General features: G+C 42.8%; 1 protein-coding gene across 4 annotated transcripts in view; it reads right to left on the bottom strand.

Moving 5' to 3' along the window:
* The window catches only part of MED15 (mediator complex subunit 15), a 28,078-nt gene extending 9,040 nt beyond the window's left edge, over positions 1-19,038 (bottom strand). For 2 of the 4 annotated variants that reach the window (XM_063454508.1, XM_063454511.1), the window contains exons 1-8: positions 18,926-19,038; positions 11,597-11,684; positions 11,393-11,444; positions 10,889-10,918; positions 10,547-10,756; positions 7,133-7,398; positions 4,456-4,755; positions 4,092-4,319 (exon numbers count right to left, since the gene is read on the bottom strand). In XM_063454508.1, coding sequence (XP_063310578.1) covers positions 4,092-4,319; positions 4,456-4,755; positions 7,133-7,398; positions 10,547-10,756; positions 10,889-10,918; positions 11,393-11,444; positions 11,597-11,684; positions 18,926-18,993 — 1,242 coding nt within the window. In that variant the 5' untranslated portion in view covers positions 18,994-19,038. The remainder of the gene's footprint in view (positions 1-4,091; positions 4,320-4,455; positions 4,756-7,132; positions 7,399-10,546; positions 10,757-10,888; positions 10,919-11,392; positions 11,445-11,596; positions 11,685-18,925) is intronic. The other 2 variants (XM_063454509.1, XM_063454510.1) reach the window with 2 other exon arrangements.
* Positions 19,039-20,477: the final 1,439 nt, after the last annotated feature.

Raw genomic sequence — 20,477 nt, 5'->3', positions numbered from 1 at the left:
AGGAGCACATGCAATGCCACAACTGTAAGGGGCCTGGGGAGCAAGACAAGTAGTACAAACTACTGAAGACAAGTCAGCACCTCAAGCATAACATATCAGCACCAAAAGTTTGCAGATCACAGCAAATGGGCAGAGCAGCCAATATCTCACTAACGTTTTCCAACTTATTCCTTAACTCATACCTGTACAATTTCTATAGAGCTAGGTACTTTTATGCTGGTGGTTTTAACACCTTTTAAAATCAGGTAATATTACAGGATACGCTTTTAATAATCTAGCCCAAAAGGTATATCCCCAGTATGTTGTAGAACTACAGCTCCCTTTACACTTTGCATGCCTTTAGAATGATGAAGCACGATGGAAGTTGCTGTTTTAAAACATCTGGGGATCTATCTTTTGGGCAACCCAGATATAGCCTTTCTGGAATGATCGTAAATTCCAAAAAAGTTTTATGTTTAAATCTAGGCAATGGAAAATGCACTCTATCCCTTGTCCTGGAATCTGGGTGCAATGAGCTGCATAAGCCCCAGTACCAAAGGGACCGAAATATCAAGTGTAAATGTAGAAAAGAAATCCAGGCACTCCAAGGTATTCCACCAATTAGGCAATTTTATTGAACCCAAGCACCAAAATGTAGTGCTTGGGTCCAATAAAATTGCCTAATTGGTGGAATACCTTGGAGTGCCTGGATTTCTTTTCTACATTTAGAACCAATATGTTTGTGAGTGACTGAAGAAACCATAGATATGGAAAACAGCAAAACATTTTTAAAAGAACACAACAAACAAGATGATTCTAGAAGATGGAGGGATCTTCAATATTGAGATTCTAAATGAGGTGCAATAGCATCAGATAACCTAACTAACGATGTTCCGATATCGTTTTCATCCAAAAAGTTTGTTCCTTAATGGTTGTATTACGGAGTTTGAATTGTGTTGGACCTGCATGTCTCAAACTAACATGTAGTGTTGTCTTCATAATACATGTTTCTCTTTCAATAAAAACAATATTTACAAAAAAAAAAAAACAACAACATTTAGCTTGAAAACTGCTAATTCAGACATTCGCTAATCACTTTTAACCCCTTAAAGGGACACTCCAGGCACCCAGACCACTTCTGCTCATTGGAGTGGTCTGGGTGCCAACTACCCTTAACCCTGCAAGTGTAATTATTGCAGTTTTTCATAAGGTCACTTCCTAGTTTCTAGCACAGGAAACCCTTGCTAGAGCGTCACTGGATGTCCTCACGCTGTGTGAGGACCTCCAGCGTCTATCAAAACCCCATAGGAAAGCATTGAAATGATTTTTCAATGCTTTCCTATGGGGAGACGTAATGCGCATGCGCGGCATTTCCGCGCATGCGCATTAGGTCTCCTCAGCCGGTGGGCGAGATCAGTCTCGCCCACCGGCCGACGCAATCACAAGGAGGAGCGTCGCGGAGGCGGAGACAGCGGCGAGGGACATCGCCGCTGCCTCAGGTAAGTCACTGAAGGGGTTTTCACCCCTTCAGTAACCGGGGATTGGTGGGTGGGAGGGAGAGGGACCCTCCAGTACCAGAAAAACGGATCGTTTTTCTGGCACTGGAGTTTCCCTTTAAGGACACATGACATGTGTGACATGTCATGATTCCCTTTTATTCCAGAAGTTTGGTCCTTAAGGGGTTAAGGCATTCCAATTTGAACATATGAAAAGTCAAATTCTAGCAGATCAACCATATAAGACAATGTTATTGTAATGATTATGCTACAAAACCAGAAGTCATAATGGATTACTCACCAAACCAGGAACTACAGCAAAAAAGTGAACGCAATTACGCATTTTTGGCCAAAGTACCAAAGCTGAATGATTTGTCAGTTGGAAATATTTTTATTAAAGAGACAATATAGTCATCCAGATCATGTCATCTCAATGCAGTGTAATTGCCCTGTCCTTTTAATCCTGCAATGTAAAACATTGCAATTTTTTTTAGAAACCTTTAGAAGCAGTGTTAATTTAACCTCTAGTGCAGGGGTGCCCAAAAAGGAGATGCCCAGATGTTGTAGAACTACAGCTCCCTTGATACTTTGCATGCCTTTAGAATGAAAGCATCAGGGAAGCTGTAGTTTTAAAACATCTGTGGATCTACCTTTTGGGTAGCCCTGCTCTAGTGTACGTAATGGTGACAGACCCCAGAGGCGCTTCCACTGTATTGATTGAATAAAATGCGGTCACATGACATGGAAGTCTATAGGAAAGCTGTAAATACAATACTTTCCTGAGAAAACCCTCCCCCTTCCTCCCCCCCCCCCCCCCCCCCCCCAAAAAAAACCTTGAATGCACGTGCATCAGGTCCATAATGCACCTCTATGAGGAGCCTTGGATTGGACCACCGCAGAGGAGGCCATGCATCCTCGATGATGTCATGGGACGAGAATTGGTAAGTAGCACTGATGGAGTCTCGCTGCTGGTAAAAAGGGACCTGTATTTTACTTGAGACAGGGGTACTATAACATTATGAATACAGGTTTGCATTCCTAACCCTACAGTGTCCCTTTTAGTTACTTTGGCCTAAAAAATTTAATTCTCATCAATTCTAGGTTTACTAAATAAACCCAAAAATTAAAACAGAACCGAAAACAAAAAGTACTGTCAAGGTCACTACCTCATATGGTGCTGTAATAGTTAGAGCAGGGCTTGACAAATTTGTTTGGAATTTAGGGGCCAGTTGAAAAAGTTAGGAGCCAGTTTAATTTTCCATGAGAAAAAAGCAATTCTTAAAGGGACACTATAGTCACCAGAACCACTACAGATTTTGAAGTTGTTCTGATGTCTATAGCCTGTCCCTGTAGCCTTCAGAGAAAAGGCAGTGTTTACATTGCTGCCTATTAACACTCAGACGGCTACTAGAGTCTCCTGTGTCAGCACTTATTTTCAGCATCTCGACGCTCTGCTTGGAGGTGCTAAATGTAACCCATAGCGAACATGCGCGCAGTATCCTCATAAGGCTTTCCTAAGGGAAAGAATTGGCTTAGCTGAGATCATAAAGATTGATGATCTCAGCCATGGAGGCGGACCAAGCCTTTTTGTTTGGAATCAGTTTCATAAAATTAGGCTCTACTCAGAACCCAGAGACCTCTTTTCAGTCACACTGATTATGCAAAACTTTCAATGTCAATTCCACCTATCCTAGGCACAGTGATAGGTTGAGAGTGTTGGACTAACCTGCCCCCATTTAGTCAATCACTTCCATCCAGACTATAAAAAATGGACATTGATAATGAAGAAGTTTCAATTCTGCACCATCCGTGTGGTCTGAGTGCGGGAGAACAATTTCCAAACAGTTTGCCATGCTCCGTTGTTATTTTGTCACCCACACTCTGGCCACCATAAGCAGGACACTGGCCCGTGGAGGTTATAGTGCATCGATTGCTTCTTCAAGAAAAGGAAAAAACAGTAACAAAAATCCAGTCAACCCACCAAAGATATTTACACTATATCAAGGAATGGCGTATTCAACAAGTCAAGCTCCAGATGCAGCACTGTTTAACCTGACCTGCTAGTTGGATTAGATGAATTTGTCATCCTGAATAGAAGAACAGACATCTTCTCTTAAAAAAACAACTTTAAAACACTGTCCAATTTGTATGTATTATTTATGCAAGCAACGTGATTAACAGTATAAAGTCGTTTATAGAACCTCCTATAGAATTTATTTTATTTAAATATACTGGGTTATCAGTTGTAAATTCTTACAAAGTCCTACATCAACATATGTAATATCAACAGGCGTTTTTCAACTAGCATAGAAGAAACAAAATTAAACAAGCACTGTAACACAAAAAGGAGATCCTCTAGGCCTAAGCCTGACCCATACAAAAAGATTTACACACCTAGAGGTTAAAGCAAAAGAAATGTTCACTCAGGGGATTAAAGTCTACTAATCCTCCCTACGGCACATATACAGACTAAGGGAAATTACTTGTGAGTATATATGACCTAGAGGACAGTGCTGTAATGCACCATAAGTCGCGTGTCTATAGTGCTTCTTTATTTGTTTCTTTTGCAAATCAGAAATCCATGCACCAAACAAAAATCAAAGCGGCTACACTTACCTGTCCCCCAGAAGCAGCCATATGAGCCTGGGTCGCCTGTTGCTGAGCCGCCTGTTGCTGGGCTGCCTGTTGAGCTGCTAGCTGTGCCTGTTGTTGAGCTTGCTGCTGAGCCTGCTGCTGTGCAACTTGTTGAGCCTGCTGCTGCGCCTGCTGCTGAGCCTGCTGCTGTGCTTGCTGCTGAGCCTGCTGCTGCTGTGCCTGCTGTAGGGCCTGCTGCTGGACGCGTGTCTGTGGACAAGAAATATAGCAGAAACTGAACACTGAGAAGGGCAACCTTTAAAAGTGTTATTACAAACACTTTAACACAAAATGACAACCCTGCGCTGACAACCACATTTAAAAAATACATTTCTGTAAAAAATACCTGCATTAATTTGAGCTGCTGTTGCTGTTGCTGCTGCTGCTGCGGTGTGAGTGTTACAGACATAACCGGGGACACCATGGACTGTCCTTGAGATTGGGTAGAAAGCAGCTGTTGCTGATTTTGGGCAACCTGCTGCTGCTGCTGCTGCTGCATCTGCTGAATCTGCATGACTTGCTGTGGTTGCTGCTGCATTTGTTGTGGCTGCTGCTGTGCTTGGATGACCTGAGCCTGCTGGATCTGATGAATATGTGCCAATCTCAGTTGCTGCTGTTGCTGCTGTTGTTGTTGCTGCTGTAGTTGCTAAGGGGACATAAAAAACACTTTTAAACAACATTCAACTCAACGACAAAAAAATATATAGATATACAAGACCAGAAATGGTTACCTAGCCCCCAGTGGTATTACATTCTAATAAGCCTTGCATGAGACACAACATGTATATTATGCCCGACTCACATCTGAAGCCTAACCTACACTACTACAACGGGCATCTCACTTACACTTACTTTTAAGCATTTAGTCTTGCTAGTTACCCCACTATTGTTAAGCATAACTTGCTCTCTCCCTATGCACCCTTATAATGTGCAGTCTCATCAAAATGCTGATCAACAGTTACGTTTCTCTATGCTATGTTTAATCTTGAACCTGCATGTGCTGTTGGGGCATTGTAGGATCTGCAAAGTTATTACCATGCACAAAAAAAAAAGAAATGTTTACCTAGTCAAATAAAAGCTATGATTAAGTTTATGCTGCGCTAGATCCAGGCCGATTTTTATGAACCCCTAATCATTAATTAGCCCATGTTTTATGTGTGGTAATACATGCGTTGAAGGAGTGTGCTAGGTTTGTTAATGTATAGAGCAGAGATTGCTATGTTTGAATAAATGTGTTTTTAAAGAGTAGATACACAACAGATGGTCAAGATTTATTGGCAGAAATTTCCCTACATGCTCTGACGACAACACAGTTGGAATACTTTGTTGTACCATTCTCAAATGAGGAGGAGTTCATGAAAGCTATAAAATCTCTCCTAAACCACAAGGCCTCCTGCCCTGCCAGCTTCAGGAATTGTAAAATATGCTCATATACGAGTGGCCCACCTCATTCACCTCTATAATCATATACAAGCCTCAGGTACTATCCCAAAGCTAATGTTGGAAGCCCACATCATCACACTACCAGAAATTTTCTACAGCAGCTATATACACCAGACCTTTCTGTGGGAAAATAAAAGGTGGCTGGGAATTATAGAGGAGTGAACTAACTTCTTACAATATCTCAGATTAAGCCATTCCCACAGCTATAAATTGAATTTGCTTGTACCGTATAAAACACATACTCCAAATTCGGAAAATTATTGGTATTCATACTGCAATTATCTCCCTCTCACAAGATTAGTCTAGGCAGGAGATGCTCTGGTAAGCTTACACCTGTTATTCCCAATTGGTCCATCTTTCAGTTCCTAAAAATATCCCACGTTTTATTGGGAGTGGAACGTTGGCAAAGATTTTGCTACTCTGGCTCGGAAAAAGGCCTTTTCTATCTGGCATGGAACTTCACATTATCTTAATCATTTGGAAGGCCACAGAAAACTATGTTCTGCCCACCAATGAGATTATGCAACACCAAATTCTATAAGAAATTGTGTCTCTTTGATTGGGAGGCAAACTGCCTGTATTTTACAAAGTATTGCAGAGGTGGTAAGACATATACTTGAGGTAGTGTTGGTACCCCAGTTCTGCTCTCTATATCCTCATATTGCCATTATGATAGGCTCTCATAGGTGGTAATGCAGTTAACTTATCTGTCACATTCAACCAAAACGTAACGTAAGTGCTATGGTGACAATTCCATTAATAATATAAAAGGTAGATTTACCAAATATGGTTTATTTTTGTTTTAGTATGCTCCTGTACTAATGGAGCTCATCTTTGTACCCTATAAAAACACTACACAAAACTACAGAAAGACTGCACATGCTGACTCCTACCACCATGACCACTTCAAATCACTGACGTGGTCATGGTGGTTGGAGCAACCCTTTAGGTTAGGGCGCAGAAGATGGTGATTCGTGGAGCACTTGGGCAGATGGCAACACTTGTGAACTATGTAATTTCTGTAGTCATGGTTCAGTTAATAATGGGGTTCAGGCAACAGAAGTTTAAAGGATCACTATAGGGTCAGGAACACAAACATGTATTCCTGACCCTATAGTATTTAACCCACCATTTAGGTGTCTTGCCCAGCCTTAGCCCCCTTAAAAGCAATTAAAACTCAACTTATTTCCAGTTGCGCGCGGGTCCACCAGCGCTAGCTCCGCCCCATTGTGACATCAGTATTGCCGATTTTTAGCCAATCCGATGCTTTCCCATTGGGGAAGGCATTGGATTGGCTGAAATCGGCAAGGTAGTGGGGCAAACGCCGTTTTGCCCAATCAGTACCTCCTCATAGAGATGCATTAAATCTATGCATCTCTATGAGGAAAATTCAGCATCCCCATGCAGAGCATGAAGACGTAGAACGGCACTGCTGCCTACTATGCAGCACTGAGCCAGGAAGCACCTCCAGTGGCTTATCACAGGAGTATTATTCTACCGCACATACATGCAACTAACTACAACACTTATAGTAAGAGTCCTCACTTCTGATAGTTACAAAGAATGTGAAATCACCCCACCTGCTGGTTCTGCTGTTGCAATTGCAGTTTCAGTATGTGCTGCTGCTGAGCTGCCTGCAGTTGCTGCTGCTGCTGCTGCTGTTGTTGCTGCTGCTGCTGTTGTTGCTGTTGTGCTGCAGCTGCTGCTGCCACCTGGAACTGCTGCTGTTGCATGGCTGTCTGCGCTGCCGCTTGGAACTGCTGCTGCTGATGCTGCTGTAAAGCAGCCTGCTGTTGCTGAAACTGCTGCTGTTGCTGCTGTGCCATTTGCTGAAGTTGCAGTTGGGCTGCGAGTGGTACAATTCGGAGTAATACAAAGTTATTCCTATTTAACAATAAATATGTCTCTCCTAAAACACTGGAATGTGTAATGAGGAATTCTAGGCTGGTTAAAAGCTCTATAGCGGAGTTGAAAAGTAGTCATATTACAAATGCAATAAAAGGTCTGTACTTCTATTACTGCATACTTGAAAACACAACATATTATGTACTTCTTCACAGGAGAAACACATGAGACAGTACAAATGACTGTTTAACAAAGAACACATGGGCACAGAAGGAGTAAAATGGTCTCAAAAAATAAGCTAGTTGCAACTACTTTTTAAAAGCACAGTGAAGTCCGACATCCTGCCTACCCATACACAAACTAAGAACACAGTGTCCCCTCAAAATGAAAGTTTACACATTAAATGGATTGTAAACAGTGATAAAAAAAAACACCACTCATTACTTAAAGAAGCACTGAAGTCACCCAGACCACTTAATCTAAATAAAGGGAGAAAGGGAAGTAAAACTTGTATTCAATTATACTTTTTGCAAATGGCAGGACCTGTATATAGCAAGGGACAATATAGCATTAGCAATACAGGTTTGTAATCCTAACGCTATTGTGTTCCCTTAAAGTTGCACTGTCACTTCTGAGTTTTCCTATAAAGACACAAAAATGCATAAGATTGCATTGGAATTTCATTTTAATTTCAACATAATCAGAGGATATACAGGAGGCAAAGTAAGATCTACTTTGTCTCAGGTAAGTCCTGATATTTTGAAAAATAGGGCAATTTCTTGCACTGGAGCAAGACCTATGGCGATCTTGCATGATTTTCCATTGACCGGTTTTATAATTTTGTGCATGCACAAGAATACAATAGTGACCCAGGCACCTAGAAGCTGTCAGGAGCTAAAGACAGAGCCAAATAAGAGAATGTCGGATATACTTACTTAAGCAAGAAATTTAAGTAAGTATATCTATCTGCCGCTTCTCACCAAGGAAGGCGGCTCTAGACTTTACTAGGCCTTAGGCGAAATTCAAGCATGAGGCCCCACTAACACCCAAAGTATAAAATATTAGGGTTGTATTTTGTGTGTGTGTAAGGAGTATTCGCTATATTGAAAGGCGGGCTTGGACTTCTGGATACAGAGAGTCAGTCCCTGCATTCATTGTTCAGAAGCTTGCAGTGTCACGACTTCCTGTGCCCCTACATTGTGAGCTCTCTGGCTGTAGTTGTATCATAATTTGCAAACAAATCTAATTGGCAATAAATAAATGTAATTTACAATTATGCCAATCGTTTAAACACATTTGTGGGTTATGGTTGCATTGTCTGGCAGTCGTGTATACATAAGTAGTGGTGTGAAGGGGTTACTTGAAGAAACAAAAATAAAAATGTAGTTTGAGCAAAAAAGCTTTCATAAAAATCATTTACCAAATAATGAAGTGTGTATGATGTATGTCTTCAGCTGGTGACTGTGACAGAGTGAGTAAAGGGTACCAGTGGCAGGGAGAGTGTGACAGGACGAAGGAGGCAAATGGGACAGGGTGGGGGGTTGTGAGAGAGAATGAGGGAGGGCGAGTATGATATGGTTTGATGAGGGAGTGTGACAGGGCGAATGGAGGCAAGTGTGTCAGGGCAAATAGTGGCATGGTAAGAGAGACGAGTGTGACAGGATTAGAGGGGTTAATGTGACAGTGTAAGTGTGGAATAGTTGGGGTGGGGTGAGTATCACAGTTTTGGGGTGAAGGGTGAATGTGGCATGGTTGGAGGAGGTAGTGTGTCAGGATTAAGGGGATGTTAATGTGACAGGGTGAGTGTGGCAGCAATAGATAATACTGGTAGAAAGGGGGTGATAGTATAAAGCAGGAGGTATACTGGGAGGGAGTGGGGTGATAGTGTGAGAGAGGGGGGTGATAATAAAAGGGAGGGGGTTATTACTGTGAGGGGTGAATACTGGGAAAGACTGGGGAATACTGGGAGGGAGGGGGGTGATAGTGTGAGAGGGGGTATACTGGGAGGGGGGGTAGTGAGGGTGGATACTGGTAGGGAGGGGCGATAGTGTGAGGGAGTGGGTATACTTGGAGGGGGGTGATAGTAAGGTGGCTACTGGGAGGGAGGAAGTATACTGGGAGAGGGGTGATAATGAAGGGGGATACTGGGACGCAGTGGGTATACTGGGAGAGGGGTGATAGTGAGTGGGGATACTGCAAGTGAGGGGGTGATGGTGTGAGGATACTCAGAGGAAGGGGGTAATGGTGTGAAGGAGGGGGTGATAGTGAGGGTGTTACTGGGAGGGAGGAGGTTATGGTGTGAGGGAGGGGGTATACTGAGAGGGGTGTGATGCTGAGGGGGGATACTGGGAGGGAAGGGGTAATGGTGGGAGGGGGGTGAGATTGAATACCTTCATTCCCTGGTGGTCCAGTGTCCTTCATGCCCTGGTGGTCCGGCGGTGATTTCCAGTCTGCAGCTCCGCAGTGTGCAGAGCTGCAGAGCATGTGTCTCGCTAAACTCAGTATGAGCGTTGCCATGGTAACCGCAACAACTCTCTGATTGGCCAGATCTCGCGAGACACATGGTCTGCAGCTCTGCAAACTGCGGACCTGCAGACCAGTGGCCACGGGCGCTCTCCTCCCGGGCAGAGGGCACGGAGGGGCCTCGCACCCGGTGGCATTTCGAGCAAGCCGCTGGACCCCTCCTAGTGTCCCTGACCGAGGACCCGACGCAATCTGCCCAATGGTGGTTTAGGCGGCCACGAGGCTCCAGGCAACACAAGGCCTTAGGCGGCAAACTACACCATCTAATTAGAGAGCCGCCTATGCCTGGCACTCCATGTTCACTGAATACTATAACCGCTCTCAAATAACTAAAACAATATATTTTGTTGCTTTGGGAGCACAGTTTACCAGGGTTAACTATTTTATACTTGTTTTTAAAAAGTCAAATGTTTCTACAAAACACATAGTGACCTGTAGGGGTAGGACTCGGTCATTGTGTGGAGTATCAGCAATCTTTCTTTCCTCAATTGGTCATGGACTGATTGCTTGGCCCTATGTGTGTCCTGGAACCCTACTAGTCCCTGAAGTATCACCAGATCGATGTGCCACCTCAAATTTAAACTAATAAGCCTATTTTAACCATTGTGAAGGAAGCCTTTACTTACTTGGTTGATTTGTACCAGACACCGTTATCCCATGTCCGGCCATCCCTGAGTTACCAGGCTGTGACTGTCCCGGTAGGCTCATCTGTTGTGCCATCTGGGCCATTCCACCAATGCCTCCAATTTGCGCTCCAGGTGGGCGAACACCCATACCCATTCCTTGTGGACCAACAGGGGGTGCACCTGTTAAGTTTTGGAGAGCATTCATAGGGTCTTATAGAGAGAGGAGAAAAGAAAGTCACCGAAATCCAAGTGACCAAAAAAAAAAAAAAGGAAAGGAAAGGAAAGGAAAGAAAAGGAAAGGAAAAAAATGTCTGCTGATTAGTGAGACATTAAGCTACTTACCGCTTACAGATGCCTGAGTCTTCTTGTTGTCTGAAAAAGAAACCCCCAAAATTAACTTAAAACAATAACTCCTGATGTAATGAGCTCAATCAATATTGTACCATATTCTGGCTAATTTGGCAGGTGCATTAAATGTAGAAGGAGTTTCTGATACAACTTACACAACTTTGTTTTGGTGAATTAAATCAGCAGGACGGGTATAGTAAAGCACCAGATCTCAATATTTAAATATATATTTGGATAATATAAAGTCACCTTATCAATACTTCTACGACTAGTCTTTGGTGTTTCCAAGACATTGTAGTTTGGCATATGGAGTTGAATTTAGAGCATTGCTTCATATTTATATCAGTTAGTGAGCCCAATAGTTTAATGTGTAACTTTAATATGTCAGATCTAGTCACAAGGGATTCTACAAAGTACACAAAATACTTAGAATTTTGTACAATTTAAATTTATCAACTTGAGTGTAAAGTTAATAAAACCAAAGCAGAAGATACTTACGTATGTCCCTGAAGTGGATAATAAGTCGGGCTACCAAAGACAAGTATTCTTCCTGCAAATCAGAGCAAAGATTGATGATCAAATTGACTTATTCTGAGACTGATTAAATGGATCCATCTATGCATGTTAACAATAGTGCTGTAACTGAAGAAGGCTGGGTATGTCTACCGACATGCAGTAAAATAAGGAGTGTGCAATACTTACACGTGTTTTGGCTTTTAGAAAAACATGAGATTCCATATCCTTGCTAGACTTATTATGGGCAACTCCTGCTTTGCGCATTGCTTCATCTCTGAAAAAGAAAACAGCATGACAATAGTCATGTACATGCCAGATATATGTAAAACTACTAACAAAACAAACCTAATAAAACCTAACTAAAAATATAACATACAAAGAGAGTCCGAAAGAGAAAGTGAAAGGGGTGGGATGCCCATTTTTGTAACAACATATAATGCAGTAGGGAATATATTAAAAGTTTACTGGCTGTAATAGCCCAAGATAAACTAATAGGAATTGTGAATGGCAACACTAAAATAGTATTTAAAAAAACAAGACTATAAAAAAAAAAAAAATTGTGGCTCGAGGTATGGTTTAAAAAAAAAAAAAAATATATATATATATACCTGAAAGCAGGAAAATATAACACATCTACCACTACTTACAGGGATCTACAGGTGTGGGAGGAAATCATCAGAAAACGCAAGACTATGAATTTTTAATCATATTGTGAGCAGTAATAAGTATGAAATTAAGACTATTATACTGGATACAATGTATAAAAATTCTGATCTGTAAGGACTGTATACATTATGAATCTATGTATGTCAGTACTGTTAAGCTAAAAAAAAAACTGATGGTGGCAGAGAGAGAATATGTACAACAAAAACAAGTAAAAAAAAAAAACAGGCGCTAGTAATAAATGTCTAAAAATATAGATATAAATACCAAGGAATGTTATAAAAAGAAGCTGCACCAAAACAAGTGTAAAGCACCAACAAACACTCATACAATACAAAAAAACTCAAAATTAAGGTGCGCTTTGGTCTTTAAGACCAAATTTCTAAAGTGCCACAAGTGCAAAATATAACAAAGTGCAAAGTGATATAAAGTGCACTCAATGAGAGAGAGAATACTTTCATCCTCATTTATGGAGAAGAGGAAGGATTCATTGACTACTATGGCCACTAGGAAGTGAATAAATGGCTGTATATCGGCAGAGCTTCCTGTGCCCTGAGGAAGTAATTGCAGTCCTAGAAAACGCGCAGGCTTTGGAACACTGCCGCGAATAACATTTGTGGATCTGCCCTGACTCCGGAATTTCAGCATTCTACCCGTGGGACTTTGCTGGCATGCACTGCTGTGAGCCACGACAGACAGACAATGCTGGAATACAAAAGGTGTACAGAAAGGAATTGTAACCTCAATATATTCTTATGCCAGTTCCTGTGTGAGTACCTTACCTTCGTTAGGAGGAATAGGTTCTGACTTTTGTTTATGTTCCTGCAATCTTAAGAAATAGTACACTATAAGGTGTGTTTTTTTCTATTGCACCTTCTTTCCAGAACATACGGATATTATTTGCAGAAAGCTCTACAACTGTTTGTGCTAGGATTTTCTTGATGTCTTTATCCATAATTAGATTGGCATCACTTAACATGTTTGGACAATAAAATCTGCAGGTACAACTGCAAGCTGTGGTCCCAAAAAGAATCAACTTAGTTCATTTAAAACCATTCCCTATGCTTCTTTACATGTGCTTGCTAGTTTGTGGATATAGTTTTTTTTTCCACATTCTGAAGGGTGATTTCTTCCTGAAGCTACAAACACATGTTCTTTTTTATAAAAAAAAAATGAACCCATTATTTAGTGAAAAGTGTTCTACACATTTTAAACAGCCTGAAAGTGTATGACCCTCAAATGAAACAGGAAAAGGTGATGCCAAGTATTGCAGCCACATCCTAACGTTGGTTAGACCAAAAGATGCTAACTCATCTGTTCATAAAAATTTTTAAAAAATCCTCCATCCATGTGCCATATATCTCCCAAAACCCAAACACCTCTACCATCATAATAAATGACCCTATGAAATCCACTCGATCTCATACCCCGATTACTTCTAATAATTATTAGGAGAGAGAGGAGAGGAACTTCCAAACAGCAAAAACATTTATATACTTTAAGCATACTGTCACACAGTATCAGTCATAGCCCTTGCTTCTTCATTTTCTGAATAAAATAAATCACTAAATATTAATAAAAAAAAATAAAACATAACATACAAAAACAATCTATACTTATTAAAAAAAAGTTTTTAAAAAAGTGTACAAATGATAGAATAATGTTACATCTCTAATCCGGATGGTACTCCACCAGCAGTAAGACAATCAATGTGAAGCAAAGGCAAGGTATAACAGGAAACAGAGCATTCCTATCAGACTTCTATACAGCACATCACCACGCTGAAACCTATCTCGTCACATCCAGATTACAGGATGCATGAATAAAATGTTAAGGGAGCAAACAGGTAAAAAGGTGGGTTTCCATGGGTTGAGTTAAAAGGCTACTTCAGAAATGGTGCTTGAGAACTGGGGTGTTGAAATTTGGAGAGAATAGTGTGAAATACTTAAAGGAACACTCCAGAACCCTAAAGCACTTTAGCTTGTCTATATGATTTGTGTGAAGACTAACCTTTTTTTTGTACAAAAAGTGCAGATTTCAATATAAATTGAAATTTTTATAAATTAACCTTGTTACACTTTCCAGGTTGTCAATCAGACAACAGGTCCTGTTACTTCCTGGTTGTTTATCTCAGTGGAGCTAAACTCAAGAGGCAGCAATCACCCAGAGCACTTGCCTTGCAAAGACTTCTCATTGAGCTGAATTGGGAAGTCTGTGACTGCACAACTATAGAAAGTCTGAGCTGCTGAAGAAAGGAAGAGATTCCAGAGGCTGCTGTTTGTTTTTAGCTATACCCCCAATGAAAAGAAATGTGTAATTAAAGGAATACATGTTTTCATTGGGTGCATACCTACTAAACAGTGTTTTTTTTAATATATATTTTTGTTTGGGCACTGGAGTGTCCCTTTAAAGAAGACGTGTCTCAGATTCTGTTGAATGACCCCTTCATAGCATCTACCCAGCTCTGGAGCTATGCAAACACAGCTATCTACATTTCGGGCTCAGTGCCTTCAAGCACCTGGTTCTAGTTTTCAGAATGTCCATCTTCTTGACAATTTCCATTCAACATCTCTCTTCATCTTATTCCTTTAGCATGTCCATCGCCCCATTTTCCAGTACTGCTACCCATAGTTCCATCTCAATTCTTCATCCTATCACTGTTCCCACTAATTATTTATTCTAACTCTCATTCTCCCCTGTACTATGCATGCTTTATCTTGTTTACATATAAATATTGTATGTCATTCGGTGATGGAAATTTTGCCACAGTGGGTCACAATTCATTCCCAAAGGACCCTTACTGCATAATAGTAATCGTAGCACTTTAATTACCTTCCACCCTCCACGTGGGCTTTATTGCACTAATTAATATTTTTATGTTACTACGGTCCTACTTATTTGGCATGTTCTGAGCAGAATATCTTTACCCAGGAGGACTGTACAGTTGAAGCATCCAACTAACAATGACACACTAACTGCCTGTTTTGTTATGCCCTCTACAGGGATATAGACTAACAGATTAATTATCTTGAGACCGCGAGTCAAATAAATATTTAGCTCCGAATCATAGGTTTGTTATTTCTTGCCAAAATAGGCAAGGTGTGAAAATAGTTAAAGTGAACTTTCTGATCTTCAGTATAGTTGGCAGTGGTGTCACGAGCAGATGGGGACACTTGCAGAACACATGCATGGTCGCAACGCTGAAGCTACGAGGATGGCAAGGTAGTAGGCAAGCTGTATGCATACAGATATCGGCAGTGCCTAAATGCCGATAGTCTGTCTGCCATAGAGAGATGGGAGCAAATATCCAAAAATTCGATTCTGGCAGATTTATACATTTGCTAGCAAAATTGTTAGAACAATGTATAGATGGTTATGCCATTAGAATTTAATGATTTAACGTTTTTTTTTTTAGTACAGGCATTCTTTAAATTTTTTTTTTTTTTATTCTTTATTTTTGTTGTGCAATGACATAAATGACAGACAAGCTCGTGGTGCCCCAAGAGCAATCCTTGAGTGAATATTCACGTGTAACAATAGGAGCATTGGGTTAAACGGCACAATTTTTATAATATAATAACTTTAGCATAACCATTATATTCAATAACACTGCACATTTGGTTTGGCTAATCTTTTAGTGGTTCTCGCTAACTTTGCGAGAGAGTATATCACAGTGGGGCATTAAGACTGATAGAGGTCACGTTGCTCTAAGTTGTACTTTACAGCCACTACGCTTGTTAAGACATTGCTAGGTTACATACTGTATCATGCGTAATTGTGAATAGTAGGCTATAAGCTTTATGTTATTAAGTGACATCTAGAATTTAGTTCTAACAGGTATGAACAGTAGGAGAAACAGGCTAAACTAGAACTGGTGAGGCAAACAGCTAGGAAATGCCACTGGGCAGTATAAAATGTGCTTCAGCATACATTCCTTTAAAGTCCCATATGTGGTGCAGACATTATGCTGGGTAGGTGGCCACACAGCAGGCATGTTTTGTGGGTTCGTCAGTCTATGCCTTGTGTCAGGTAAGTCCCGTCTCCGCTATCTCCGGCCTCCTCGATGGGGTTCCTCTCCCCTGCTCTCGTGCAGTAAAGCAGGCGCTGCCACAATTCTGCAGGCTGTCCCTTGACAGTGTCTTGAATTTGCCCGCTGCAGGTCACGTACCTGCAACAGCATGGTCAGTAGGCTTCTAGAGCAGATGAGCTGTGTTGGGATGCAATGTGTTCGGGAATAGGTCTTCTACCTGAATTACGTCTCGCTGGGTAGTGCCGCAGTGGTTCAGAGTCTGGAATACTCTCCCGCCCCGGAGCTGTGCGAGAGCTGGTGCTAGTCGGCCGTGAGCCTGGGAGCCATTGTGGCCGTGGGTCAACCCCTTCGGGGTGGTGCGGGGAGTCTTGCCAGGTCGCTTGGGTAGTCGCTTAGTTGTACTCCGCCAGTGTGGCCGGCACCTCTGGGGCGCGCCCCCTTACTGCTCTCAGCCCGGGAGGGCCACAGGTGTGTGATTTGGTAGCGTGGGTCTTAGAGTAGGCCTGAGGAGGACCCCCATTCTTCCGCATACCTTCGACTCCAGCCCTCCTGGTAGGGTGTCGGCGAGGCTTTTCAGGCTGTAAACATGCCTGCAATTTGGCCCAGAAGCTTTCGAAGATTACAATAATGGGATCTCTTGCTTGGTTCCCGGTATCTGCCATACCTGGGCGTTGTCGTTGTTTGTTAGACACTATTGTGTCTGCTTGATCCGCCATCTTAGGTGCACCCGTCTCCCTCTCGCTTGTGTAGGTCTTTTTGTCTGTTGTTGGGTGCGGGGTTCGGGGCAATCCACCTTGAGAGCTAAATTATTTTTTGTTTGGTTATTTTCGCCTTTAATTTTCAGGTCACTTATCAGTTCTCCACCAATGTTTACATCTGGCTGATAACATGCCTCTAGTGGCTATCAAAAGGTAGCCACTAAAGGCACTTACTTCTTCAGGCAGCACTGTTACTGTTTGGGGACTTTGCATAATTTGCAAGGACCCCTGCTAATTATATTGAAGCTGGGGTTCCGGAGGGAGCAGGGATAGGTTAGTTATACTTACCTGAACCTGTAACTCATGGGCGCGGTCATTCACTTAAGACGGGTCGGTCCACTTCTGCTCCTGGTGCTCCACTGCTAGGAGCAGACGTCACTGCTGTGCTCTCGCACGTGAGAGTACAGCAGAGAGATCTAAGGAGGATCCCGCAAGACCCTCTATAGATACAGCTAATTTCCTGCAACCATCACTGATGATGGCTGGGGGATTGACACTTATTGACTACAGTAGCTCCACCCAGTATCAAGAAGTATCAGGCACAGGAAAAATACTGAGACAAAATAGCCCCATACTCTGTCTCAGTATATGTTTTTGACTGTATTGGAATCTTGGTAAAATTCCAATCCAGTCACTATGAGTATTTTAATAAAGATTATATCTTTATGAAATACACATTTTGTGGGGGTGAAAGAAACAATGCTTCACTGGATTAATGGAAAAAGTCTCACGCATGCGGCATAGGTCTGCAATGATTCTCTATGATAGATGGATTGGGCTTCTGAAAAGTGAGTGTCTCACAGAAAGTAATGATCAAGCGCTCCTCCCCACCTTCACACCAGGTGGTTTTGCTTAGCAGCTTCTGTTAACTCTCCTGAGTGAATACCTGATTTGACACACACACACACTCTCTCACTGGTTTGAAACACACTGACCGATACACATTCTCTCGCAAATAATTTTTTAAGTCCACTCAGCCTCCCTACCGTTGGGAGAGCTGGAGTGGATGCGCTCCCTGGGGTTCAGTGTGCCTGCCGTCATCTTTACGCTCTTCTAGAACTGCTCCCTTGCGCTCTTTAGTGATGCTGGGGCCAGGGACATCATAACCCGTTCCCGGCATCACCGCAGGGCATAAGGGAGTAGTGCTGGAGTACAGATATCAGCCCTCCCTCACCTCCTGTCTTCCCTCCAGACACATCACATTCGAGCAGAGTAGGCTCCTACTGTATGAGCAAGCAGGAGTCTACCCTGCCTTAGGTACAGCCAACCGCCTCCTGGGGGGCACTGAGGTGGCGAGCCGGCCAGTTCCTGGCATACCCCCGGCTTGTGGAGCACATATTATGATGAAGTGCTCTGGGTGCCTTTAGTTTTACTTTAAGGCCGTCTAATCTTAGGAGTTGTAAAACTGTGGGGCTCTAGCTTTTGACCCTGACCTTGAAACATTTCCCTATAAACCCAACAAATATCAAGAAACAAAGTGAGTCAGGCGTACAAATAAATACAAAATGATGCTTTTTACTTAAATCAGGTTATTTCTCTGCCTGGGAAGGGACAACATCCCAACGTGTTGGCAACTTTATCTGATACAGTGTATACTCATCCACTTGGAAACTATCAGAAACCCCTGCATAGCTATGTGGAAAATGGGGCTCTGGGTCAGCGTACAGGAACTATTAAAAAGAAAAATAATTAAGACTTGGAAATCTAGACTTTAAAAAAAATAAATTTAAAAAGTTCAGTAAAATATGATCTCCATTAACCCTCTGTTCGCCCTTTAATTATAAATACTAATTACAGGATAATAGGCGACAGAGGGAAAACAACCCCCAGCACGGGCGTGTTCGCGGTTAATATACTAATAAAGTTTATTTAAACTGGGGGAATAGCCCCTCTCTGGCATGCCGCTCTCCAGCAGCCTCGCGCCGCACAAAGCATTTCCGCCAGCGGAGAGCAGCCTCCCGCGCGCCCACCGTCCAGGAGGTGCCAGGTCCGGGGCCTGTCCGAGACACCCCCCCCCCCCCCCCTCCTCCTGCCGCATTGCCCCATAACAGCAGCCGCACTTACATCTGGCTGACCAGCTTCTGTCTGAAGGCCAGGCTCCGCCAGTCGCTGTCTTGCCCCGTCACGTCCATCTCTGGCCAGGTCTCCTGTCTCTCTGCCTGCGGCCCAGCGCTTTGGCAATCGAGCCGGAAGTGACGTCAGTCCAGCAGCACGCTGTGAGGGGCCAGTCACCGTCTAGCGGGCAGACAGCTCACTGCGCCTGGCACCCCGGGCATGTCACCTCTGCTACAGTGACTCGCCGTGATTTACTGCCACAAGCACGGGGCTCCTCCGTACTTACCGGGCCGAGGGGCTAAACCCATGCTAAGTGGGGGTTTCGCTGCCAAAGCCGGAATATTTTACACTCTGAGAGCTGCTGGCAAGCCTAGAAATATGGCACACCGCATTGAATAGCCGTGTGACAGGGTAGGGGCTGGCAGGGTTATTTGTCAGGAATATCAAGAGACTTCAAAGTGAATTTCACATTTAAAGGGACACTCAAAGCAGCTTAACAACTTTATCTAAATGAAGTTGTTATGGTGCCAGGAGGCCACAAAGAGGAACACTCTAACCTCAAGGGGTTAAACTGTTCTTGAATAGTTTAACCCCAAAGTTGCTATCAGCAGTGATGTTCAATCCATCCATTTTATTATTTTAATTTACAGATGGGGGAAGTGCGTAGTGCAGCTCCTGCTCTCAGCCCATCAGTGATTTCCTATTCACAAAACTGGCTTGGAAAAGGTACATTGATGTAAGAGTGCCTTTGAGGTCCTCCTGGCCCCATAAACAACTTAATTTAGAGGAAGTTGTTTTGGTTCCTGGAATGTCCCTTTAAGGCTGAAATGGAAGGGTTTTTTTTGTGCCACCTTTAGAGTGAAAGTGGCCAAAGGGTAGATCCCCATCTATCAAACTCCCATGCTGCTATGCCAGCTGGGGAGCTACCATTTGCCTATCCTTGTAGAATTGTATTTGTGAGTTTTTTTTTGTTTTTTTTTAAAGGGACTCTCCAGTGCCAGGAAAACAAACCGTTTTCCTGGTACTGCAGGTCCCCTCTCCCTCCCACCCCCGTCCCAGGTTGCTGAAGGGCAGTCCGGGGTCCTCCCCCGCGGGGTGAGACCTAATGCGCATTAGACCTCCCTATAGGAAAGCATTCAAAAATGCTTCCCTATTGGGATTTTAGCGACGCTGGAGGCCCTTACATAGCGTGAGAACGTCCAGCGACGCTATAGCACAGAAAATCTGTGCTAAAAAACCTGGAAGTGCCCTCTAGAGGAGGAGTTAACCCTGCAAGGTAAATATTGCAGTTTATGAAAGTTGCAGGGTTAAGTGTAGTGGGAGTTGGTACCCAGACCAATCCAATGGGCAGATGTGGTCTGGGTGCCTTGAGTGTCCCTTTAATACAAGCATGTTTTGTATAGAGTATGTGTGTGCATTTAGGGGTGTATATTTGTATGTACTCTTACCTTTGGAATGCAGTGGTGTAATTATAGTGTTTACATATGAATGCAGAGGTGTGTTCAGGTGTGCCTTTGTGTGTAGTGTTGGTTTGTAGGGGTGTGTTTGTATGTTGGCTTTT

The sequence above is a fragment of the Pelobates fuscus genome, chromosome 5 (assembly GCF_036172605.1).
Source record: "Pelobates fuscus isolate aPelFus1 chromosome 5, aPelFus1.pri, whole genome shotgun sequence".
In the NCBI taxonomy this organism is placed as follows: domain Eukaryota; kingdom Metazoa; phylum Chordata; class Amphibia; order Anura; family Pelobatidae; genus Pelobates; species Pelobates fuscus.
Note: the sequence above shows the minus strand (reverse complement) of the source record. Positions and strands in the feature narration are given on the sequence as shown.